This window comes from Zonotrichia leucophrys, chromosome 2 (genome assembly GCF_028769735.1).
Source record: "Zonotrichia leucophrys gambelii isolate GWCS_2022_RI chromosome 2, RI_Zleu_2.0, whole genome shotgun sequence".
In the NCBI taxonomy this organism is placed as follows: Eukaryota; Metazoa; Chordata; class Aves; order Passeriformes; family Passerellidae; genus Zonotrichia; species Zonotrichia leucophrys.
In genome coordinates this window covers 92,553,431-92,580,150 of record NC_088171.1, presented here as the reverse complement: position 1 = coordinate 92,580,150, position 26,720 = coordinate 92,553,431, and the positions used below count along the sequence as shown (strand labels likewise).

General features: G+C 39.8%; 1 protein-coding gene across 4 annotated transcripts; it reads left to right on the top strand.

Annotated features, from left to right (window-relative positions):
* STX17 (syntaxin 17) lies at positions 1-26,488 on the top strand. Of its 4 annotated transcripts, none has more exons than XM_064705694.1 (8): positions 1-157; positions 5,567-5,748; positions 9,746-9,811; positions 15,930-16,149; positions 21,260-21,378; positions 21,461-21,511; positions 23,044-23,130; positions 23,807-26,488. In XM_064705694.1, exons 2-8 carry the CDS (start codon positions 5,626-5,628, stop codon positions 24,044-24,046), a joined length of 906 nt encoding a protein of 301 aa, XP_064561764.1. In that variant the 5' UTR covers positions 1-157; positions 5,567-5,625; the 3' UTR covers positions 24,047-26,488. The 4 variants fall into 4 exon arrangements, with proteins under 4 accessions (XP_064561764.1, XP_064561767.1, XP_064561766.1 ...); XM_064705697.1 differs by lacking the exon at positions 1-157 and adding an exon at positions 227-307; XM_064705696.1 differs by lacking the exon at positions 1-157 and adding an exon at positions 244-345.
* The last annotated feature ends 232 nt before the right edge of the window (positions 26,489-26,720 follow it).

The following is a 26,720-nucleotide window of genomic DNA, read 5'->3' as shown; positions in this document are numbered from 1 at the left end:
GAGGATAGCCCGGGGGCGGCGGAGGGGGTGTGCGTGTGGCGGGCGGGGGTTGGGCCGCGCCCCGCGGCGGAGGGGGAGCCCAGCGCCGGCTCCCGCCCAGCGTCCCGGGGCCGCCGCCGCCGCCCGCGCTCAGCGCCCGCCACACGGCCGCCCCATGGTGAGGGGGTGAGGGGCTGAGGGACCGGGGGCGGAGGCGGAGGGAGCGGGGACCAGCGGGCAGCGGGGCTGGGGCGGCTCCGCTTTCGCTTTCGCTCCCCGTGCCAGCGAGGCGAAGGGAAGAGAAGGGCCGGGGCCTGGCGAGCGCACGGTGAGCCCTGGGCCGGGCCCTGCCGAGCCACGGGGCCGGTGAGAGCCTCAGCGCGGAGCGAGCGCCGGTCTCCCCCCGCGACTCCCGGGGCCGGGCTCCCCCCGCGATTCCCGGCTCCGGGCCCTCGGCCAGGCCGCGGCGGCCGCCGCTGACCCCGGCCCGGCCCGGGGCCAGTGTCAGAGCGGCGGGGACTCGTCCTGCTCCCGGCCCGGCCCGGCGGAGGGGCTGGGGGTGCCCAGCCGGAGGTGCCCCCAGCGGCGGCCGGGCCCGAGGTTCCCCCGCGATCAGGTTGCGGGGTGTTGATCGGCACAGAACGTGTCACACCAGTTTGGATTGTCTTGTTTACTTGTTTACTTATTCTTTGCAGCGTGACAAATTGTTAAGCCTGGCATTGCTCAGGCTTTTAAAACTGTAAGTCAGGAAAAAAAGAAGTAGTTTAGTCTGCTTGAAGCCTTTATGTAAGACTTGAAGGCTGTCTTTATTTTTTATGCTTTTCCTTTTTTCACACACGCCTTGCTTTTCCAGGGCATGGTACAGGCAGGGTAGGCCTCCAGAACCTGTTGATCTTAAGCTGCGCCAGGCGACTTTTAGGTTGGGTGTCAAGAAGAATTTCTTCATAAAGGTTAATTAGACATTGGAGTGGGCTGTCCAGAAAGGTGGTGGAGTCACTGTCCCTGGAGGTAACTGAGGAAAGACTGGCTGTGGCACTCAGTGCCGTGGTTAGTTGACAGGGTGGTGTTGATAGGTTGGAGCTGATAATTCCGAAGGTCTTTTCCAACCTAATTGATTGTATGGTTCTGGGGTGAGACCAGAGGGGTAGTTCTGTTAATAGTGAGAATTCAATGTTAGGGCTCTGATTGCAGGTTGAGCTGTTGTGGCCTCTCGTGGCAGGCGTCAGCCCACTGCAGACTCGCTCCACCAGTTCAGCTTTGTGCAAAAGGTGCTCATGTGTTAGTCATTAGGTATTTTCTGCCCTTCTGCAGCTGGCTTAAACATACAAATCCAAGGCAAAATGCCCGTTGTCTGCTCTGAATTCTCAAAATGCAGTCATGTGCCTTTGCCTTGCCTGGATCAAGTTTGTGTTGCCAGGTGATCCACAAGAGCCCAGATCTCCTGGGAGCCACAGCCTGACCTGTACAGCTGCTGATTTGGGAGATCCCACACACGTGTCTGTTTATTTCACTCAGCAGTTTCATGTTACTTTGTGAACATGCTGGGGCTGGTGACTGTGCCTTATTTCAGCCTAACAAAATTATTTTATTTTGATTCATTTTAGAGACAAAAAGTAAAAGATGTAGTTTAGTCCCGAAGTGCAGTTTGTCTGTAGCCTACCAGAGGAGTGTGTTCCTCACTAACTACAGGCCTTGGCCAAGTGGGCAATAGAATCACTGCAATTGTGGGGCCAGTACCACTCTAGGAAATGTTTCAGGTCACCCTAAGTAGAAAGCTGTTGTACATCCTTATATTCCAGTTAATTTTATTTACAAGGAAAAACTTTTTGGCCTTTCAACCCTTATCAACAAGGCATTTATGCTGGAGGTACTTTTTGTAGTGGCAGTGCTTGTCTAAAGTGTTGTGAGTGAATTAAAATCAAATCAGTGAATGACATTGTATTTCCCTGGGCAAGCAGAACTCCTGAGGTTTGTTGTGTATTGTACTGGGTTTCAGGGGAGAACAATAAGAAGTTTAACGAAAGTTCATGAGTGTTAACAAGCCAAAGTTCATGAGTATTAACGTTTGAAGTGAATTCTGAAATTCATAACAAGTAACAAGTATGTTACCATATCTGGGAAGAATTTTACTTCTGGTTGACCGCAACTATGTGACTTGTGCTGCTACAGCCTGCTTTGGATGTGCCTTTTTTATTTACCTAGTTGACTGAAAGTTATTCTGCATCTCAGTCTTGATCACTTCTGGGTTAGTGTTATTTCAGTCACTGATACTCAGATCCAAGCACAGAGGCAACTCACCTCCCTAAGAAGCTGAAGCTGAGTGCCGTGTTTTCACTTGGTCCATGGGCCAGACAGGGCTGCTACTCAGAGGGATCCTGACGGGATGGAGATATGGGCAGACAGCAACTCAGAAGTTCCAGCAGAGGCAATAAGAAAGCCTGCACCTAGAACAGGTTGGGAACACTTGATGGAGGGCAGCCTTACAGGAAAGGACCCTGGTGTTGTGGTGGTTAGGGGGCTGGAGCACGTGGCATTCTAGGAGAAACAGAGGCGGGTTTGTTCAGCCTTAAGAGAAGGTGAAGGAAGGGGAGGTCTTGCTCTTGTGGGTAGGAGCTGTAGAGCCAGGCTGCTCTTGGAGGTGTGTGACAGTGGGATGAGCAGCACTGGACACAAGCTGGTTTAGCTACAGGGAAGGTCTTCATGGTTGTGGGTTTGTCTGTTTGCTTGTTTTTAGCCTGGACAATAGTCAAACACTGAAGGAAGGGCTCTAGTGAGTGAGGAGTGTCCATCCATGGAGGTGTTAGGACTTCACTGGACAAGGGTCTGTGCAATGACATCTGGTTCAGCTTGTACTGGATGGCATGTGAAAATCCCTGCCAACCTAAACTGTCCTGTTACTCTGTGATTGCTGAAAGAACAGGCATTATTGCTGCAGAAATCAGTTGTTAAAGTCATGCTTAGGAGAACAAGTCATGTAAAGTATGGAAGGTTTCCTTAAAGTTGCATCAGCAACAAGCAGAAATGCATAACATCAATTTTATTTATTTAATGTTAATATTTTATGAATGTTAAAAAAAAGGGAAGACATTGCATTGATAATTTATGGCTTAGAATTTTTGTTGCAGAAGCTACTATACTATTTGAAAGAAAATTAATCAGGAGACCTGATGAGAATGTAAGGAGTTTTTATATTTCTTTCTTAGTTTTTCAAATTTGTTACACAGTGAATTTTAGGCAGCAGTGTCTTTAGAGTAGACACTGTCATGGAAGTTACTTTACTGTCAGGAAATTCTTAATGAGAAGAAAATTATTAGCCAGAGCTCTGCATGCAGCCAAGTCTTCAAAATTCAGAATTCAGATCATCTACCCAAGGCACATGGCCATTGTTTACATCAACTGTGCTTTCACAGTGCTCCAGATTGTAAGTCATCTAAACTATCAGTTTTGACTCTCATCAATCTCCAGATGTCATGAAAGGTTAAGGACAAAGTTATGGTTAATTTAACTTAGTCTCTGCTGTATTTCTTCTAAGCCAGAATGGGCTGTGTGTTTCTGGGAGTTCATGTTGTGTTACACATTTGAAGAATTTGCATCAACACTTCTTCAAGATGATTCTGTATTAAGGAAAAGCATGACATGGCTATTAAATATCTTTAGGGAACCAATTTTTAATTAATTCTAGCTCATAAACTCATGGATTAGTGTATAAGCTGCCAGGAAATTAAATGTCTGTTTGAGGAGGAAGTACTGCAGTTTGGAGTATGATGCTTCTTATCTTTTGGACATTATAAAAAAAAAATCAGTTCTAGACTCAGAATAGAGTTCAACTGTGATCTATGAGTACCTCTTTCAAAAGTTAGGGACTGTAGTGACCAAGGTATAATAGAAAGTATTTTTTATCAGCTTGCATTTAAACTGCTGTTTTTGGAATGGTGGAAAGAGTGAATCAATGCAAAAGGTATAAAGTTATTTTTGCAACCTGAAAAGTGTGAGGTCACCCATCCACTGCATGTTTATTTGAAGGTTATTATTAAATGCCTTGGGTTAGAAGGGAATTTGTAAGACCACTTGACAGTGTGTCTTTATAATTTGAAGTGGGTATGATTTAGCAATGACTGCAAAGTCAGTTGATGAAATAATTTCCTTTTGAGTTTCTGGAAAAAGCAAAGATGTGTCATTGAAACCTTAAAGATTGACTTCACCTAACTTGGTCTACTCTCAGTAAGCATTCCGCTTTCCACAGTTTTCAATTTCTTTGTTGATTGGGATAGATCAAAGGAGGAGAGTCTCCTGTTAGCATTCTGTTCTTCTGAAAAATGCAGCATTGTTTTATTTGCAACCATCTTCCTCTCTGTACCAGAAGTGCTTTCCTTTTCTTGCTGGAAGATGCTTCCCACTTGGCTGCTTTGAGTTTGGAGCAGGTTTGTAGGTGTGCTCCCTGCAGCCTGCACCGGAGGGCTGGGGCTGAACACTGAGCAAAGAGCCAGTGCCATCAGCTGGAGTCTGCCCCCATGTTCTCCTGCCTGCAGGAGTCACAGCTCTCACAAAAACACCAACACCCTCCCTCTGCGTTTTCACACCCTTGGCAGATGTGGGAAAAGTGATGTCTAATTTCACTGTTGATAATATGTTTGGCTGTGTGAAAAACAGGAACGTTTTTTAACCTGTAATGTTCTGCCGTGCCTCACCTGTACCAGGAGGCATATGCTGGGTTAATTACTTTATATCAGTTTATTACCAAAAGAGGAAAATTGGGAAAGCTTTCTGATGTGGTAGCTGATGTACTTCAGGTGCTTCCATATAACCAAGTTAGCACGTGTCTTTTTACTGACACTTGTGACAAAACTTTCTCATACGTGTCTTCTTTCCCCTTGTGCGCAAGCTGCATGATGGAATTCTTTTATGAATTCTTTTACTCCTATGCTCTATAGATAAATGTTATTGCATACAATACTACACATCTCACTTTCAGAGAATGAAACTCAAAAATTATATTTTGCACCATGCAGGGAACAGAATTCAGGGTGTTTATGTATCTACTGGTCCTGCAAATATTTCAGCAGCCTATTTATACCCCTCGTTAGGTGATGCCTTAGTTAGTCATTGTCAGCAGGGAACATATGCAATTTGGAGTGCAAATCTTCATTCAGGAGCTCTTAACATTTCCAGGAAATGGAATTCCAAAAATTAATTATATTCTGGTGTGTTTTCAGGACATGTTTACAAATTTTAGGATGATTCTGAATGAGAATTGGCAATATGTGAATTCTGGTCGATCAAAGCATCTAATTGGAAGGTTTTTTCCAAACCTTTTTATGGATCATTATGCTGTAAAACATTTGCCTCTGCCTTAATTACTTAGTTGCTTTTTTTCTTCTTGTTAGTGTTAAGTTTTATGAAAAATTATCCCCAAAGCTTGCAAATAAGTAAAGATAATACATTTAAATCCAAACATCCAGATATTAATACCGCTTAATTTGGTTTTGGGGGATACATGGTTATCAGAAAGACAGATTTATCTTAATTTAATTTCTTTAAAAACTGATTCAGGTTTAACTTTCTTGTTTAATTTTTTTTTGGTTTTTAGGGGTTTTTACCTTGGTGAAGGTATATTGGACAACTGTTGACTCGAAAGCTGCTTTTAGGATGTCTGAAGATGAGGAGAAAGTTAAACTCCGCCGAATCGAACCTGCAATTCAGAAATTCATTAAAGTGGCAATTCCAACAGATTTGGAAAGGTTAAGAAAACACCAAATAAATATTGAGAAGGTTAGTGTTCACTTTTTACTAATGTAGTTATTTTTGCAGTATAGAAGCAGTCTCACTGAAAGATTATGTAGAGTTTTTGATGAGAGGTTGATGACAAAAAGCTTTGATTCAAATTTGGCTAAAGATGAAAGTTCTGTGTTTGTAATTGTGTGCACAAAGGCCTTTACATTTATAGTAAACACCACTGTTAACAGTAGTTTGGTTGAAATACTTGTATGATAGTTCACATATTATATATTTTACATGAATTTTAGCCATAATGAATGTGTTACAGTACTTTTGTGAGCTGTCATGATGATTTTCTCTTCAATAGTTTTTGTAAAATTAACTTTCAGCCATGCAAACCAAACATCCCTAGAGGTAAAAGGATAATTTTATAGAATTTGATTCTGTTTATTTTACAGGCTACTTTTAAGCAAAAATCACTAATTATGTCCAATTGCTTAGAGCAGCAACATTATTTACTTATGATGAAGCCAATATCTCTAACCTCATTTCATGAATATTGATTTAAACCTTAGGTTCCAGAGATAGTCCAAACAATTAATCTTCTAAATCACTGTTTGAAGAAACTATAAAATCAATATATAATGAAATTTGACCTTGAATACACCTTTCCAGAGGAAGTGGCTACCATAAATTCATCATCATTGCTTCTCAACTATATGAGAGTCCAACTTTCTATATGACCATTTTGGAAGACTTAAAAGTTATAGCCTTAAGAAATAAGTTCTCTGTAATTCTTCTTTTTTCCATGTTTTCCCTATGAAAATTCTTGTTTTCTATAGCACATTCCATGGATTAGATGGCCTTTCACTCCAAGAGGGAATAAAATGCATGTGTATCCAAAAGAGGTACAGATGTCTCTAAGTCTCTGTTAGATAGCAGCAATTGACTTGGCAGTACATTGGTACTACACTTCCTGTACTTGGTAGTACAGGAAGGTGGAGATTTTGTTTGGCTTACTGCCCTAGACTTTGTTGGTGATATGCAACAATCCTTTCAAAAAAAAAAGTGCTGTAAGACACTCTCTCTTGCTTTCAAGAGAGAAAATTTTCATTTCATTGTTTCAGTTTCATTTCTTGTACCTGTTTTAAAAGATGCTGTGTGAAACACTTTTTACCTTTGGCTAGGAACCATTGTTGTGGTGGGAATATATGTCAAGGTGAGACAAAATGAGAAATTAGGGTATCCTGCAGTCTTATCCGAGTGAGGATGTTTGTGTAAGACATTTATTGAAGGACTTTTAGCAGGAGATATTATGACAAACTTCTGAGTTCTCTCCATGTCCACTGCTTACTTTCAAGGACAGGTGGAAGGGATTCAAAGCAGAAGCATGAAAGTTTCTTTCTAAAGAGGGCTCTCAAGAGAATATTCATAGAGCAAAAGAGATTAATTTCCTGAGTGTCTGAGAGTAACCTAATGTTTTATATTTTTGTTGTGGAATACAAACTATTTGGCTGTAGCACAATTATGATTAAATAGCACAGAAATATGGGACAATAGAGTGATTTGAGTTGGAAGAGAAGCTTTAAAGGTCATCTAGTCCAACCCCCTGACATGGGGTGGGAGCACATTTCATTACATCAGGTTGCTCAAAGCCCATCCAGCCTAGGCCTTCCAGGCCTGGGGCATTCACAACTTCTCTGGGCAACCTCTTCTACTTCCTCACCAGCCCCATCAGAAAAAAGATTCTTATGTCTACTCTCAGCTTACCCTCTAAACATTTAAAATCATTGCCCCTTATGCAGTCACTGCCAGCCTTAGTAAAAAGTCTTTGTCTTTCTCCTAAGCCCTCTTTCTTTATGGAAAGGCTGCAATAGGGTCTCTCAAGAGCCTTCTCCAAGCTGAACAATCCCAGCTTTCTCAGCCTTTCTTCACAGGAGAGCTGTTCCAGCCCTTGGACCATTTTTATGGATCTCCCTGGACCTGACATGAGAGGTTAGGATACCATAGCTGTTTTTACTTCCTGGACTTCCCTTAGTTTTATGTGTATTTGTTCAGGACAAGATCATAGAATGTTAAGGGGTTGGAATGGACCTTAGAGATCATGCAGTCCCAGCCCCACTGCCATGGGCAGGAGCACCTTCCACTAGGCCCAAGGCTTTGAACACTGCTGGGGATGGGGCATCCATGACCTTCCCAGGCAACTTCCTCAGAGTAAAAAATTCCTTCCTAATCTCTAACCTAAATTTCCCCCCTTGCAATTTGTGCCCATTGCTCCTTGTCCTGTCACTACAGCTCCTGGTGAAGTTTCCTTCTCTGGCTTTCTGGTAGGCCCCCTTCAGATACTGGAGGGCTGCAGTGAGGTCTCCACACAACCTTCTCTGCTCCAGTCTGAACAGCCCCAGTTTCCACAAGAAATGATGTCAATACCATCTCTTCTCAAGCTTTACTATCCTTGAGGCCCCAGGGTGAACACTGTCCAGGAGTGTGGCCTGCTTTGTGTGGCATGACAGAGAGAAGTCAACAAGGAGGAATTCTCTGACCACGTGAATGTCAGTGTGTTAAGTCATTGGATTCTTTGGGCTCGTCACTAGCATATTCTGAATTTTAAAGCAAAGTAATAGAACAATATTTTAAGCAGATGAATGTGCTGAGCATCTCTAGAAGAAATTATGAAGAGCAGTAAAGGTTTCCTGAGGAATTTTTCTTAACTGGTAACAGGATTTTTTATTATTAGTTGTTTGGACAATGTACTACAGTCAGCTGAAGTCAAATAGGTGATTTTTCCCTAGAACCTCAGAAATTCCTGTTTCAGTACTTTTTGATTAAATTTGAAGATCTACTGTTGATACAGGGCTTTCTGTCCATTTTATTTTAAAGAACACTGTCAGTAATTTTAATGGCATAGCAATTTATTCAGATGTTATTATTACTCTGTTTCCTGGAAGAATGACGTTAATCTGACTTTGTTGAACACTAAACCTTTTATCTTCCATAGCACTACAAAGTCCTAACATGAAAGAACTTTTTGCTTTGAAAATAAGTAGTAACTTTAGATTTCTCCTTGTATTTTAGGAAGCTGAGTAACTTATGGTCCTTATTGCTGTGGTATCTAAAATTATGAAAATAGTTATGGAAAGATAGAGGCTATAGATAAAGTTTTTTATTGGTAACAAAGGTTATTAAGAAATTGAGGAATTAGATTTTACATAAAAATACCTTAGAAATCATGGTAAATATTTTGCCTTTTTATCTAAATAATTAAATAAATATTCTAATATCCAATGTGGTAAATACACTCTTTGATAGTTTCAGCACACATTCCAGAAATCACAGCTTCTACTTCTATTACTTTATTACTCTTTTTCATGCTGAAGTCTCTATGTTATTTGTGTCAACTGCCTGTAGCAGGCACTGATTTGTTTGATTGATGGAAGGGTTGATATGTGATAATATGCAGTTCTTTTGCTAAACTTGCTCTCTGCTAATGTAATAGTTGGTCTGGTCTCTGTCCCATGGGAAGTACTGTATGGATAGTTTCCCACTAAAGTTAGTGGAGCCTCATGGAGGTGCCAGATCTGGCCTGATGGTTCTTCCAGCTGTGTTTGTAACTAAATAGAAATGTTCAGTGTAAATGTAGACAGCAGCATTGTGTAATGAATGCCATTTTCCATGTCAGTAGTATCAGATACCTCATTGTCCTGTATGGCCAGTACTGTTTATCCACTATTTCGCACCTTTCTTCTTCTTCTACCGTTTGTTCTACTGCCCACCAAGTGATTTATGCCACAGCAGTGTCAGGATGCAATATCACTTGGGTGTTAAAAACTGATACTGAAACCCTGGTTGTCTGTAATTCAGTAAAATATATTGTACAAAATTTTTCACAAAATACATTGCTATTTACCTCTCTAATTTTTCAGTGGAACTGTTTATGACTCACCTTTCAGTTTTGGAAAATTAAAGTGATAATTTACCAAAGGTGGCTTTTTTTCTGCATAGCCAGTTGGTAAAAATAGCAATTCTGAGGAGTCCTTTTCCTCTGTTTTAGTATCAGAGATGCAGGCTCTGGGACAGACTGCACGAAGAGCACATCAACGCAGGACGAACGGTTCAGGTAAGGATATGAAAGTGGCTGTGCTGCTGATGGGGTTCAATTACAGACATAGTTCTGGTCACCTCAGGGGTGGGCCTTCAGAGAGACATACACTTCACAGGTGGGTTTGACAAGCAAGCACACAGTTTTGTTTCACTTCATTTAAAAGTTAGGGATCTCCTAATTGTGTCCTATGAGGCAAAAACGGTCAGAAATGTTTCCGTGTTCTTGAAAAAGCAAAAGTTTGGAGACTGTGATCTTTTGCAAACTTTCCTCTTATGTTATTAAATTAGAAGACAGCTCTTGCAATAAGGGATACTGCTAATTTTAAAGCATGATTTCAGACAGAGAACATCTGGACTACTAGTTTGGTGTGCACATCTGTTGTTAGGTACATGATATCATCAAGGAGGAAATACCAGCACATTTGTCAGCACAGGCATCATTTCAGTGACTTCACCCATCATCATCCATAACTCAGCACACAGAGAACCATACACTGCTTCTAAAAATACACAATGCCTTGATGAAAATGATGCAGAAACTCAGCCAAACATCAGCTAAATAGCACACAGGCAAAGTACTTTATCAGTACAGAAGGACCACAACGTCAAGGACCACATCTGCAGCACAAAGTTTGCTGAGGCAGATGTAGCATCTGGTGTCTGTAACAGCTGCATGCCAGTGTTCTGGGGACAGATGTGCGTTGGCCAGGAGAGGCATCTTGTGTGGGTTTCACAGGTGTGGTTCAGAGGAGGGACCTGTCTTTGCTACTGTAAACGACCTACACTGCTCGTGGACAAGCAGGATTTGCCAGCACAGGTGGCCTAGTCATAAACCATTGCTCACAATTCTAATGCTGTGAATTCCCATGCTTGTTTCAGTGTCTTACTGACTCTGTGGGAAATTAGAACAAACTAAAAATGAAAAAAAAAACACCACCACCAAAACTGGTTCACCTCAGAAAGAAGAACTTAATCCTGACTGAATAACAGAATTAGATAGTAGGCAGAGCTGGAGTTACATCTTTTTTGAAGAATAGAATATCACCTATACTTTTTCTTTAGTATAGGTGATATGATGTGACACTTAAAATCCAGTTAATATTCCTGCTCATTGGAGGTTTGAATATATTTTGATTTTTCACCAAGTACTTTTGAAATTTTAATGCAAGTTTATTCTTCATATTCAAAGAGGCTTCCAAAGGTGGAAGTTCTGTTAAAACAATGTCATTTTAACAGGTGTGGTGTAGTAAGTATGTATTTGCTTATGTCTGTTCTCTAATCTGTTTTCATATCTGAGTTGTGGGAAAGGCTTCTCTTGTAACTTTAAGTTACCAGTATCATTTATTTAGCAAGACAAAAATCTGTCAATAATTACAGAAAAATAATTGTGTTTAAGATGTTATTTTTAGATCTTTTAAGTGTTTTAATAAGAAAACTGCTTATATTTCTCAAGAAACATTTGTATTTGTCTTGAATCTAAAGCTTGCTGTTTTTACAGTCAAAGTAAATTTTCTTAGGTTTTATTTAATGCTTATTGCTTCTAACTCTGGGTACAGATCTAGATGCATTAAAGTGGTTCACATTCTGATACCCAGAGAGCAGAATAAGTATCTGGGTCCGTGCAAGAAGAGCAGACTGGCTCTTTGTTTTAATTAAATAGTTAGGAGTCTGGAGTACTCGATAATAAATTATATGACATGTAGAATGTGTTTGCCGTAAGCTGTTTAAATGTTTACTGATGGACTTGTGATCTGTTTGTTTGCAAAGAAATCAGATTCATTATTGTGATACCAAATGTTCTCTGCAGCACACACTTTGCTCTCAAAATTAGATGTTGTAAAAATACATTAGGAATCCCTAAGTCAATATTGACCCAAGGCATCCGCCACAGGTTTTAGACAAATATATGCACAGCCATTCTACATTTAATCCATGTGCACATAATTAGCCATTTTTCTGAATTTTCAGTTTACCCAGAATAATTACTTCTGTTGTAATTTTGATGATGGTCAAAATTATAATAGAAGTATAGATGAGTGTAAATCTGTTGCTCTGCCTTCAAGTGACTGGGTGACACATTAAAAACTTCTATGAAGGAAGGTGAAGAAAACAGATAAATCTTGCACAGGGCAGGAAGTGACCCTTTCAAAAATATTGAGAAAATAGCTCTTGTGTATCATGTATTAGTTTTTCTGAACGTGCTCTTGTATATTTTCATTTTTAGGGACAATCCATGAATTTGCAGTTTTCTAGGCTTTGTCTGCATACATGCTGACTGTACCACACAATTAATTACTTCAAGGTTTAAGCTAATTTCAGTGAAATGGCAGTATTTTGTTGTAACATCTAAGGACTGCCTTGATCATTTTGGTGGTGAGAGGAAGAGAAAAGCCACAGGTACTAGAGAGGAAATAAGATATTAAACAAAAAAAAAAAAAAGAAAAATGCAGTGGATGAACAGTCTGGCTTTAGTCTGTATTCAGCCCACAAAAAGAGACTCTGTTCTGCAAAGCATATTTAGGCTGACATAGTCTCTCCACTGTATTACTCTAACCTGGAAAGCTGCTTGAAAAATGTTAATCTATTTTTTCTTTTTCAGTTTTATTGTTTCTAGTTTAGCTGAAAATGGTTTACAAGTTAAAGGCGGTTTCTGATCAGCTCTTTTTTGCATAAATCTTCAAAGCTCAGGTTGTTGGCTCAAGGTGCTGTATGGCTCAGGTCTTCTGTAACATTTCTAAAATGATCCTCTCTGGCATACTGTGTAGATATGCTGTGAGGGCATGAGGAGTAGTGTAGAAAACTTAATTTCTGCAGGAGGTTCTTTGTGGTTTCAGTGAAGGATCATGTAAAATCAGAGCATTATTGCAGCCTGTGGCCATCTGCAGGGTAAAGATGTCCTTAAACTCAGAGTTCCTTTGACCTAGGCCAAGAATATTTTAAGACTCGAGGGACATGGAGTAGAAGTGAACTAACTGATTGTGTGGTCGTGGTCCAGAAAAGCCCGATAACTTAGTGAGATGTATAAACAGGAGGGCAGTCAGTGTGGTCTCTCCCACAGTCTCTTCAGTCAGCAGTAATAGGATCCCAGGTAGAATAGTCCAGTTTGGGCACCACACTTCCAAGGAAGGTGTGAAATTAATAGGGAGTGACCACTGAATGCAGTCAGAAATTGAGAGAGCAGGACTTCTGGTAAAGATCAAGAGATCACTTACTTTGCCCAAAGAGCGTCCAAGAGCATTATGCTGCCTGTCTGCAAACGAGAGAGGATGGTTGCAAAGAGGACAGGGCTTGTCTTTCCCTGTTTTGCACAGAGAGGGCTAGAAATACCTGGCTTAAGCTGAGGCCAGAGATTTCTGTTAGACATAAGGAAATGCTATAGTACACTGTATTCTGGCAGTGAGGTATGAAGAAGGTTGTAGTTCTTCATGCAGAAGTCGTTTTAAGACCAGATTAGATAAACAACTGACAGAAATAATATAGGGACAGTGGATCATGCATTGAAGGGATAACTTCCCAAGGTTTTCATCAGTTCTATTTTCCTACAGTTTTTGTGAGAAAGCCATTTGAAACAAAGATTCTTGTTTGATTTTGGAAGTTAATGGACCAAAATTACAATTGTTATAAAGAAAAATTTTGTGTCTTTTGGATTGAATTTGGAGAGTGCAAAACTCGGAAGTCCCCACAAATGAAAAGAGAATTTTTTATTACCTTCCTTGCTAAATAATCTTGGTTTTAAAAGTGCAAACAGTTGAGATGAAAGTGATACACTTTCATGCTCTACCTAGAAATTAAACTCAGTGCCATTAAAATTATTATGAGAAGAAGTCACAGTCATTTGCATATCCATAACATTTGTGATGTTACACCCTGGTGAGCTCCTGGGATGTGACTCCTCACAGCAGGACTGAACTTTCCTGCTAGGCTGAATCCATTCACCTTCTGTTTAATTGACAGTAAGTGGAACACAAGTCCTCCCTTCAAAACCACAAAGGAAGAGCTACTAAAATTAAATTTCACTAAATAGGCTAATATCATCATCTGATTCCTCCTTCTTCTTGCTTAGAAATATTTCTCTTTGATTAGCAAGGTAATAATGAGCAGTGGAAGTGAGGATCTGTTTTATTTATTATTTATTTATTTATTATTTATTATCTGGATCATTCTTTAGGGTGAGTACTTCATACCTCTTTAAGCCTCTGTTCAGGATCTGTGCAAACTCCCACCAGCCAGTTGTGTTGTGTTGGTCACTGCACAAACTTGTGATTTGCCCCAGCAGCAGCTGCCATGGTACAGATCCCAAGCAGAACTACATTTTAACTCAATTTCATCTGCAAAATTCTCCTTTTTCTTTAAAAGAAAAAGGAGCTACTGTGGAACCATTGTTATCTCACCCCAAACTCATTGTTGTCACTGTTTCACTAGTTTTTGTTTGTTTGACATGCCTTTTTTTTTTTTTCCATTGTTGCCAAAGACAGGATAATAGTAATAATTTTCTTTACTGAAATAAAACTGCATGATCAACCTCATTCCCTTCCATATAGTTCTAGAAATTAGGTGATTGAGTGTTGTGTTTTGATAGTCCCCATTTTGTTACTTCAATGAAATTCCAAGATTCTATAAACCAAGAATTTTGGCACGTGGTGCAGTATGAAAGTGGTGACATTCTCCTTTTCTGGGTACATAGGGGCTCACTTGGGGGGAGATGCCAGGAAGCAGGAGGTAGGCTGAGATGAGGATTGGATGAGGAAAGTTCCTGGCTACCATGTTTCTAATTCAGCTCAGTGTCTTCCACAGTTGGGATTTTTTTTTTTGTCTCTCTTTCTTTTAATTGTCAATCAGTGGTTTTACCTGAGGTTAGTTTTGAATAATGCAGCCTAATTTGGCTAATAGCACTCTTAATTTAAGCATACAGTATAATCTAATCTAATCTTAGTAATTTACCACATGATTTTAACGAATCAATAGTTCTTTCTTTGGAAGCTTGTGCAACAGGTTGTTGAATAATTTCCTTCCTTCTTCTCTAATTATATTTTCTACTATTTTTTTATTGATACTGAAAGCAATTAATTCCACTAGTGTATATAAATAAAATTAGTTCCATCTAGATCCTGCTTTTCCAGATAGTCAATTTTACCTCTCTAAGGCGTTATCTGTACCTGGTTTGTATTCTGGAAGAAAACCTTTCTATTTCTAACCACTCATTGGTGTCAATCCATTCTCTTGCTCTGTTGTGAGAAGAGTATTCAAATTAATTGGTAAATAAGCGACAAAGAATAGAATTTATTGTGTCACTGTAAAGTAGTGCAGATAATATATTTTTACCTTTTTTTTTTTATAATTAGATAAAAACTCTGTCCTAAAACAGTAAGTGGTGTAATTTAAACTGTAAATTTCGTCCTTTCATTTGTAGGAAAAGAAAATTTGTCTGCATTTTTAAAGCCCAGGCAATTAAAAGCCCCTTTATTTTTAATGCAGAAAGAATTTATCTCATGTGAAAGGCCTGTACACATACAGTTCTTGCTAGTTGTGAACAGTTTATATCTCCTCAGAAGGCTTGTAACTAAAGAAGTATTTACATGTTTTATTACATTTGATATTCCAATCAAACAAGTGTATTTGTTGTTCATCTGAAAAAAAGAATAAAAGAAAAAAGTAATCTTTGTCCCTGAAATTGTCTTCACAAAATGAAAGATTTGGGGTAGTTGGGGGTTATGAATGACGGTATCGTGAGGTCCTGTGATCACCATAGTCGCTTATTATTATAAAAAAAGCAAATGTTGAGAAGCACTCACTTACTTTATTCAGATATTATTGCAACTTGTTGCAACTTGTGTAAATATTTTGGCAAAGACCTAAATTGACCAGAGAAACAGAAATAACTTGAGCGATTACACAATGAATTAATTTAAAGTTCAGTTAAAGTTAAATACTTTATTGAAACCCAAAATAAAACAAACTGACTTGGAGAAGTGGATAAAGTACAAAAACGACAGCCAGAAAAATTCAAAATAGTGGTGGTGATGGCTTCAAAAGTGTTTCTCCCTTGATTATAAAGATAGTAGGTGCTTCCCAGGCACTGAAGGCATCTGATGTTTTCACAGTCAGCTACAAAATAACTCTTAATGCTCTTGCAGCAGCTCCGTGCCAACATGCGAGAGATGGAGAAGTTGTGTTTGCGAGTGCGGCAGGAAGACATCCCAGTTCTGCAGAGAATGATAAATCCCATTAAAGAGGAAGCTTCAGTTGCCATTAAGGACTTCCTGCAGCTGCATTCTGAATCTGCAGAAGAACTTAAAAGGCAACTCAAAGGACAGGAGGATGCCTCTTTAACCAGATCTGCAACTCTAGGAGAAGGTAGTAGAATTTAATTTCTGCATTTATTGTATCTCTGTCGTTGTATCCAGTATACAGTTTCACTGACCATATTTAAATGAAGTAAACAAATAAGATTTCAGTTGAAGAGTATTGTTAATGAAGAAGTAGATCTCTTTCCTTACACCACACTTTTACCAGCCCTGTGACTGAATTTTGATAAGCAGAAAATGCTTAAATACCTTAAAAAATTAAATATCTGTGGCTTTCTGTGGCAAAGCTCCTGGACCCCTGGATCTTGAAATAGTGGACTGTTCCTAGGAAGCAGAATACTTTCATTTATGTTTCAAGGTAGCTTGGCTTCTTTTGTCCCTCTTGCAAATCACTTGATTGTGTGCAAGTAATCATTTTAGTCATTTTCATTGAATTGAAGAAATACCAGGAAGATTTTTATATGATAGACAGTGTAATACAGCATTGATGAAATATATGGAAAAAGAGAAGCAAGTTCCTAGGTAAGGAAGAACATCTCCTCCTTTAACATTTTATCTTGGTAACTGACAAGAAAGGAATATAAATCCATTTAAATAAAGGATTTTGAAAACACACTGTGACATGCTGGAAATCAGATATGTTTGCTGGTGTTCCATCCTTTCTGTATAAAATATCTTTTGATCTTTGTTCTACCATTCTGTCTTCAGGAGAAGTCTCTGTTATGCCCTGGTGCTGGCCAGTGCTCTCTCCTGATGATCTGTGAGAAGGTTGGTTCCATCAGGAATAAACCTTTCCCATATCTGTAATTTGATTGCTGCAATGGCAGTATTACTTAAAATGATCTGAGCATTTCATGTGTCCTAAAATTGAAAGAGCATTCTCAGGCAGTAGCACTGTAGAAGAACCTGCTGTCAGATTTGATTTCATGACCACTCTTGTTGCTGCATGCAGAACTACAAGAACTCTTTTCAAGTGTGATTAACAAGCCAGTGAGCCTCGTGGCTGAGCAGGGAGAAAAAGAGAATTGACAACCGGGTTTGCTTTCAAGAATGTCATGTGCAGTAGTATCAGAAAACCTTGTGAACATGGAGATAAAACAGACACAATCCCTTCTTGGGTTAGAAGGGACCCTTGGACCATCATCTAGATCCAAACTTCCTGCCATGGACAGGGACACCTCCAACAGACCAGGCTGCTCAGATCCAACCTGGCCTTGAACTCTTCCAGGGATGGGGGCATCCACAGCTTCTCTGGGCAGCCTGTGGCAGTGCCTCACCACCCCCATTGTAAAAACTTCCCTCTTACAAGGCCAGCAGAATAAACTGAATCGGCTTCTGACATAAAAATCTCAGCCTCTTGAACACCTTCAACATGTTGTAGTTAGTTGTTCAGTAGTTTGTTCTAATATCTTCACGGATTTCAAAGTCTTTTCTCTTGCAGTCCTCTGGAACCACCTTATTCAAGTTCTCAAAAATATGCATGAAATTTCAAAGACTGTTTTTTAAAAATGCTCTAGAGTGAATTTCATCAGACCTTCAGACCCCAAATAGGCCTAGCTCATCCAAATATTTTTAACCTGTTTTCTTTATGTTTCAGCCTCTCTCTGTCTTTCTTATTTAAATTAATTGCATCAAATACCTGCTTAAAGCCACCTTTTTATCTGGCAATGAACTTCCACATCCTTGGTCTTCCTCTAACTTCAAAAACATTCACAGGAACTTCCTTGCTACCATTTATGCCTCTTGGTAGTTGCAATATATTTATGCCCTGGTCTTCCTGATATTAACTTTCCATGCTTATATGTTAACTTGTACTCATGTGTCAAATACTTGACATCCAGGGCATTGAAGAGCTCTTGTTGAAGCCATAAACTTCTTCCTCTGCATCAGGACAATTTGATGTCCTCTTCAGCACAGCCTGTTTTTAGTGTCTGCCAGCACTCCTGCAGTCCTTTATCTTTTAGGAACTTCTTCCATGTAATTTCTAATAGTTTTACCCAATTTGTTGACTTCTCTTGTGGAGAGCTCATTGTCTTTGATATTCAGTGATTCCCTTCATATATATTGGCCATTACTTTCAGTCTCTTTGTGTGCTCTTCTCTGTTATGATCAGAACTAAATTTAAGATACCTCTTCTGTTGGTGACTTTCTGCGGTTGTTCTCAGTTCATTCCAATATTTCATTGGAAAGGCTTTGTTCTGGCTTACTGCTTCTGTTTTGTACACAATTACATAGGTAGCAAATGGGAACTAGAGTTTAATTTCAAAGTACAAGACTGTTTCTGAAATCTGAAATACCTTTGAACTACAGAGGATACTGAGAATAACAGCACTTCAGAAGAACAAATAAACTTATTAGAATGAAGAAGATGAGAAGAACAGAAAAAATATTATAGGAATGACAGGCATCTGCAAGTCTGCTCAGGAATGTGGAAATAATTCACCCCATTTAAAGTGAAACAGACAGGCAGACAACTAAATACAATAAAATAGTTTTTTTTTTCAAGTTTGCCTGCCTGTGCAAGCAGCCCTGTTGAATTGCTAACCCAGCCACAGTGTATTGCCTATTCCTTTGTGCTTAGAGGCTGCAGTCCTGAAAGCAGATCTTGGCTGTTGATCTTAATCAAAGGAAGTTCAATACGTGCCCGTTCTTTGTAGCATGTTGCTTCCCATCTGCTAGAGAAGGAAGGAGTTTACAAATTCAAATCTCCCATTTAGAAGGCATGTCAGTGATATGATCCAGTCCCTTCCCCCATTCACCATCCTCAACTGAGGGCCAATAGAAATGGAATTTAATTGCATATTAAACAAATATTAACAAAAGGTGAGACTCCACTCTTAAAATTACTAAAATCTTTTAAGCAACATATTGGATCTTCCAGAGCATTAGATTTTTATCTCGAGTGTAATGAGGTGTAAGGCTCCTCTGTGAAATCTGCAGAGGTGTTTTGTGTTATTGTATTTCCGTGGAGATGCTGTATAAATGAACTGCTAGAGTCACTTCCATTCTCAATTCTATTAAAATTGGTTAGACTTGATAAAAAGTGAAGTAGTGAATATAAATTTCTTACTCATACTCTCAGCCCAAATGTGACCACCTCTTGCCCTTCCTGTTCTTTACCTTAAAATGAATAAAGAATTTTCATGTGGAATTTTTTCTCACTGATTTTTAGTTACTACAAAATGATAACATGTAAACCTACTTACAGTTTTAATTTCTTTGGAATGTGTGTCATGCTAAATCTTGGTTTTACAACACTTTAAAGGATATGCTTTTCTAGAGTTGGTCGGCATAGATTGTTAGGAACAGACCAGACAGAGCAAGGTCTTGGGAGGAGGCAGCTTTGCTAACGGAGATTTTTATTTTGCTTTTGAATTATGAATACTTTAATCAATTTAGCATGCATGTGGTTGATTAGGGAAGAGTACACCTTTCTGGGCAGAAGAAACTTTATTTTGAAATAGGATTGTGTAGGATTTAAATTAAATAAAACCCTCAGAACCTGTGATAAATGCCAGAGTATGTGGCAGAACAGTTTTCTCAAAAAATGCACACGTTTGGATATATAATTAATTGTATTGAAAGGGGAAAGGAATATTTTAGAACTGAGTATACAACATTAATTAATCTGAGGTTATTAATCAAAAATATGTTCAGGAAGAACAGGTGATGATTGTAGAACATGAAGTGCCTTCCGTGTCTGCATTCTTAAAGGAAAAGGGGCAGAAATACTTAAAAAGAAAACAAGCCCAAGTCAAGCCCCCACATTGCTTAGTGCATTCTTGTTACTCTGCTCATTTAGTAATTATGTGTAAATATCAATTTCATTCATGTTAGACTTCTACTGAGCTGAGAGTAGGAAGATTGGGTCCTTCATCTGTTTTGAGATATTGGGATAAAAATGTTGAGAAATGGACAAATGTTATGAAAATGTATCATTTTTATTTTATCTTAAATTAATTCCATGAATAAGCATGCACTGATTTTTTTAAAGAATATGATTATATTTATTTGTTTTCCATTGGACATATCTGTTGTTGTAACAGTTATATAATATTATTATCATACCTTGGAACAATTGTTGTATCTAAAGATTTTAATACAATATTTACACTTTAGTATTGTTAGATGTATCTAACCAGCTTTCCCCATAATAAGCTTTCTCTTGGGACTGCCTTCCCAAGGAAGGGAACACCAGTGTCCTGCTGAAGGAGCGATCTCCCTTCAGAAATTGAAGCTGTTGGACTTGAGATGATCTTTGCACTGTGTTTACATGTACACCTTCTCCAGCCTTTCAGACCCCCAAGCTCTTCCTGAGTCCTTGTATGACAAGCCAGACTTGTTTGTTATTTTTCTTTATTGCCCCTCAATTTGTTGTCCACAATTACAGGCGTGTCCATGAGCTCTGCAGTGGCTCTGGAGTGACTGGAGGAGGGCGGTGTGAGCCCGTTCATGTATCTGCTCTCCCCAGTGCCACTCACTGTCTGTCATTCCCCGTTTTTAACACCATACTTTGTCCAAATGCCTTCTGCAGTCAGTCCAGGTGATTTAGGGAGGAACACACTTGAGAATATCTCGTGTACAGCACTGAGCTGCAAATGTCTGCCATCCTCACAGTACCATTTACTCAAATGATCCAGCTTGGAATGCTGGGTACCACATTACTTGGGTTTCACTGCTTTTGCTTTGAAAGCTTTTTCCTCCAGCATCTTTTAGTTCTCAATGGCTGAAAATCAAACCAGTAGCATAATAATCAATCATAAAATGAGTAACAGTCTGTTCAGTTTTGGGAGCACAGTGTTTTTATATGTTGTTCGTAAATGAAAAGTTTTTGTCCCAAGCCCAGTTTTCTCAGCCTGGTCAATACAAAATGAATTAAATGACCTTGAATTCAGGAATATAATTTAGTATCATTTCAGGACTGGTTGTGAAAATGTGCTGATAGAAATGAATCTATTCCTTTGTCAATAACATCCTTTTAAGAAACTGTGTAGTGCTGTAAGGCATCTCCCTATATGATCATTTTTGGGGCTGTTGCTTGGCTTGAATCAGGTTAAGTATCAGCTTATCCTTGAGAAACTTCAGGAGCGAGAAATTCTGCACAGCACCTGCATCCTGGTTCAGTGCATTTATTAATAAACATCATATTTCTCATTCAGAAACTTTATATAACACAGAAGTAAAAGATGGCTCCCAAAGTTTGATCCAGATCTACTCCCGCCTTCCGGAAATACCTCAGGAAGAAAATGCAGCTGAGTCCTGGGAAAGTTTAGAAGGGGTATGTTGGAACTCCCTCTCTGCCATGTTGGTGCTCATTGTTTTAGCAACTATCACAGAATAACATTTTTTTTTATTTGCAGGACTTGGTTGAGCTCAGCCAGTTGGTGACTGAGTTTTCTCTCTTAGTCTGTGTAAGTATTAATTCTGCATTCTGTCCTACAGAGTCTCCCACAAAAACAGGGGTAACTCCTAGGTGGGGTTGGGTGGGGACAAAAATGCTGAGGATGTATCTCTCCTGTGATTCAGGCTCTGCCAAGGTGACACTTTGAGGAGGCAGCGGTCTCCTCTTTCAGCACTAGTGCTGGGAGTTGCTCCCAAATTCTTGTCACTGAAGCAGCTACAATGTTCCTGCCAGCGCAGGAGCTGAACCTCAGCAGAAGCTCTGCTGTGTTGATTGCGGACTTCTACCCAGGTCCTGTTAGTTTTTACAATTTCTAATTGTAATGGTGGTGACAGCTCTTACTGCACAGGGTGTGTGTTTGTCAGGTATCGTTTCTCACTCAATCAGGAGCGCTAGAAAAATCCTCACTGTTATCATGCTCTTTCTCTGCTCTCACCGCATTGCCAAAATGTTGGTTCCCAATGTTAGTTCTTCCTGTGCCATGGGGAATTTAAATGCACAATTCTCATCTCCTAGGAGAGTTCTTAATCTCCTTGCTGTTGGGTTAGTAGGGATAAACAACCTAGCTTTTATCTTTTCTGCTGAGTATGTGCTGCTTCATCTATACAAAAATAGTCAAGTAAGAACCATTAGACTGGAGAGGAACTGCAAAAATGTTCCTTCAGTATTCTAAAGGTTAAAGGAAGAGGTCCTGTTCCCAGGACTTACTGGATTTTACACTTAACCATCATTACATATAATAGCAAGCATTTAAGGTGGGTGGACTGCATTGTAGATGAATACCAGAGCTGGTGTACTCAGCAGTTTCTGACTTAGAAAGAGGCAAAAAGTTCAGAATGCCTTTTATTTTAAGCTGCACATCAGCCATCTCATTATTTTGTGACATAAACCAGCCTGTGTAGATTAGAATAAGAACAAACAAACCCACAAACCCCTTTATCTTCTGCTCCAGTGTTCCCTGGGAGAGACTGCAGGGGCACCTGACTGACTGCATTTGGAGAAAGGATGGAATGTTTTTGTAAAATCAAACAGTAAAATACATAGCAACATCAAGTGTATTTTCTGTGCTGTCACTATTTCTGAAGTTATTGTTCTATAATGTCATAATTAAATACTTCTTAGATTTTTTGATGCAGCTTTGTATATTGGAGTTAGTACTGATCTTATAAATGCCCTTTATAGAATTTTTTTGAATGTGAGACTCAGCAGGAAACAAAACAGGCTACTTTGGATTATTTTTCCTTTTGGACTGTGAATTCCTCTATCTATAAGAAAGATTTAGAAACCATTTTGAGTTGTTTTCTCTAACTGCAGCAAGACATTGTTTAATATCCACCCCATATTATTACTTAATAGTTTAGATTTTTTTGAAGTCTGTAGCTTCAGCAGAGTTTAGCAGATGCTAATCATGGAGCACCACTAAGGCTGCCGGGGGCAGATGAAAGTTGCTGTGGGGCCCTGATTACAGGCATTAAAATGGTGTGTATTGGCTCACTGCTGCTTCCCAGCAGGTTCCCTCACTCATAATTCCTTTGCATCTAGTCCCAGCAGGAGAAGATTGACAGGATTGAAGAACATGTCAACAGTGCTGCTGCGAATGTTGAAGAGGGAACCAAAAACTTGGGGAAGGTAGGGATCTGCTCCTGCTGGTGAATCAATGGTGCTCTGCCTCGCAGCCACCCTCTGTATTAACCCCATTGATCTGCCGTCTTTAATGCTGAGGGAACCAGCAATTAAGGAAATAAAGAAGAAATGACCCACAGGTAGCAGGGAAAAAAAAATCAATCTCTCTTGTAATTTTCTATCACATCCAGGCTGCTAGAAAATACAATTATTTAATTTGGGGGGGCCTTTGAAACACTATTCTGATGGTTTTGTTTTACCTGCAAAGACAAGTGCAGTCAGTGACTGGCTCACAAGAATCACATAAACATAAACAAGAGCCTGATCATAACCTGTCATTGCCATCCTGTTCCATGTCAGTTGCTAAATAAACCCCAAAGCTGCAGTCAGAGCCATCACTGAAAAATCTGAGCATTTCCTGTTTCTGATTTGATTTAAGGATGGTGACCAGGTAACACCCAGTGTGCACAGCGGCTAGAACCATGTGAAAGGACTTGGTTCACAACTGCATACACAAGACAGGATTTTGAATTGGTGTTAGCATGTTCTGTCATACTTTTTTTAAATACTAATTTGTAAAGTTTATTTATCACTGAGCATTCATGTCATTGCCAAGAGCAGTGAGGGGAAAATGCACATCGCCACAGGCAAGAATTCTGACTTTTTTTTTTTTCCTTTACAGGCTGCAAAATACAAGCTGGCAGCTCTGCCTGTGGCAGGTGCAGTCATTGGTGGAGTGGTGGGGGGTCCTATTGGTCTCCTTGCAGGCTTCAAAGTAGCAGGAATTGCAGCTGCACTTGGTGGTGGGATTTTGGGCTTCACAGGTGGAAAATTGATACAAAGAAAAAAACAAAAAATGATAGAGCAGGTCTCTTCCAGCTGTCCAGAGCTTTCTCACCAAAGTGCCAAAAAATCCAGCTGAAGTATAGATTCATTATGGCCAGGAATAACAGTGTAGTAGCTGAGCTAATGACAGACTTGCAGCCTTATGCTTTATATACAAGGCTGAGTTGTGTGAATTTACATGACAGTTCTGCTCCTTGGGAGGGCTGAAAAAGTCGTGTCAGAATTTCTCTTTTCAGACACGGTGACATCAGTCTTTTGAAAATTATATGGATAACTTTTAATTACATAATTCTTAGGTAAGCTATATTCACAGCTGTAATAGTGGGTGACAGGTGCCTTTCCCATGAATGCCATGAGAAGCTGGAGCTTTTATTGTAGTGCTCCAAAGAAAAGGAAATAAATGCCATCATTCTTTCACACTCATAGTATTTTAAATTTACCTTAATTTATCTGGATTCCCAGACTCTTCCAGTTACTCCCCAGGATATGACTGACTATGTCTGTTTAATAATACACAGGGAAGCACGTGCTGTTGTAAGAAAAGGTGAGAATGTGATTGAGCAAAGTGGAAAAAAGTTATGTATTTATCACATCAGCACTGGAAGCAGCTTCTCCCCTTTCCAGGCAAGGCAGTTGATTTGTAAACTCCCCACCTGGCTCAAAGTGTAATTGTGAATTGAACAATCTAAGCAGCAACCCTGCAGCACTGCTACTGGAGGGTAATAATTTTCCATAGCTGTTGAGCTCCTTGGCTTGTGCTGAGAACACTCTACAGGATGAAGAGCCAAGCTCTGGCATTCTGCACCTGAAGCCTCCCACGTGGAAGCAGCACTTAGTGCAGGATGTTGCCTTTGCTTCTCCTGGAGCCCAGAGCGCCCTGGTGGGAGAGCTGGGAGGGCAGTGCTGCAGCCAGGCCCGCTCCCCCCACGGGCTGCTGTGAGGCCCAGGCCGGCAGAGGAGCAGTGAGGGAGGTCCCTTCACACCGGCAGTGCCAGCTGGCAGCCCCAGAGGTGGGGACAGGGCTGGAAATGTGAACCTGATAGAGCTTCTGGCATAAACCACGCCTGTTTGGGCAGCTGCACTCTTGCATTGCTCTCCGGTGCCAAAACTTCTGCTTCCACCCACACTGCAGTGTGGCTGCTCAGCCTCTTCAAGATTTTGGGACATGCTGTGGAGCCTGTATGGGGTGAGATGCTGGCAGTGCTTTTGCTTGCTTTTTATAGTGGACACCTGTTATCTGACCCTCCTTAAGAAGCCTTTTGCTTCTGGGGCTTTGATTGTTAAATGCAAAAGTGTTAATGTGTCGTTATTGTTATATAATTGTACAATTGTCACATAATTTACTGTTCTGAACATGGTCCTACCTCCACCCTTTCAGGACACTTCCCACACTATTGCTGCTACTGTTTGGGGGAAGAGAAATTGAGGTTGGGAAGCCGCTTTTTGAAGTTTTTAGATTGGTCAATTCATCCTGAGCTCTGCTTGAGTTGTTTTCTTAGGTGCACAGTGAAGTCAGTATTGAGATAAGGCTCCCTAGCAGGGAACACGGTCCAGGGAAGTGTACTATAGGAAGAGCTCCCTTTCAATAACCAGTACTTTGATATCATCACTGGAAATCACTGTCTGCTAATGACAGATGATGGGGTTTTGTGCCTAGAGACATTGTAAGCAACTGTTAGTTACAGCACAAATAACTTCTTCTAAGCAGTGCTTCCTTATTACTTTTAAAATACTGAAATTGCTATCAGCCAGAGCATTATGTCTATTTTAAGTAGGTCTGAGATTCAGGGAAACAATGTGTGCAAGAATAGTTTTCACAAGTAATTGCAGACATTGTCAAAACTGCATGTGTTAAAGCCTCGGTGCCTGCACTGGTAAACTCAGCTGGAGTGCAAAACATGACCTGAGTAATTCAGCTCATTTTCTTCTGACAGGCAAAAAGCCCTTTCCTTTCAATGCATCTACTTCTGATGTAAACACAGTTAATGAGCTTGTAACAACTTCATAGTAAGGCTGTTCATTCCTTTGATATTTATTTTCTACATTTAAAGGAAGACACTAAGAAAAAAAGTGTTCTTAATCAGAAACTGGTTGATTTTTTGTATGATCTTCAAATGTGCTCTCTGCTTTCCTGCTGTATGCTGTGAAACCTCGTGCATTTAAATGACAACAGCCACATCAGTGATGTTGTGGACTCTGTCCTCTCCCCCCAAACTGGAATAATGCCAGGACAATCTAAATTCATAATACTGAATTCCTGCCCCAGCTTATACAAATTCAGCTTGGTGTGCACTCATTTTATGAAATGTCTACTACAGAAACTATTCTTCCCCCTCGCATCCTTGTGGAAGCAATTTGAAATCATTGTGTACACACTACATGTGGGAGACTGTTATTTAAGCTATGATATTTTAAAATAGGTGGATTATTTACATATGCAAAGAAACATCAGCATGTGAGTAACCAAACTAGCAATTAAATTGCTAGGCATGTTACTCAGAATAATTGTAAGATATAAATAATTCTTTCAGATGAAATAAAAGTTTTTGCCTATGAGACTTGTTGGAGCATTTACTGAGAACACCAGGGTTTGTTTACTTTCAGCATCTAAAAGATTAATCCCTCCCAAATTTTACATTATTAAAATAATTGCACTACCAAGATACAAGAATCCTGTAATGAGTTCCCAAACACATACTTCAGCCATCAAAATATTTACATTGACTGAAATGAATAGAAGTTCCTAAAAT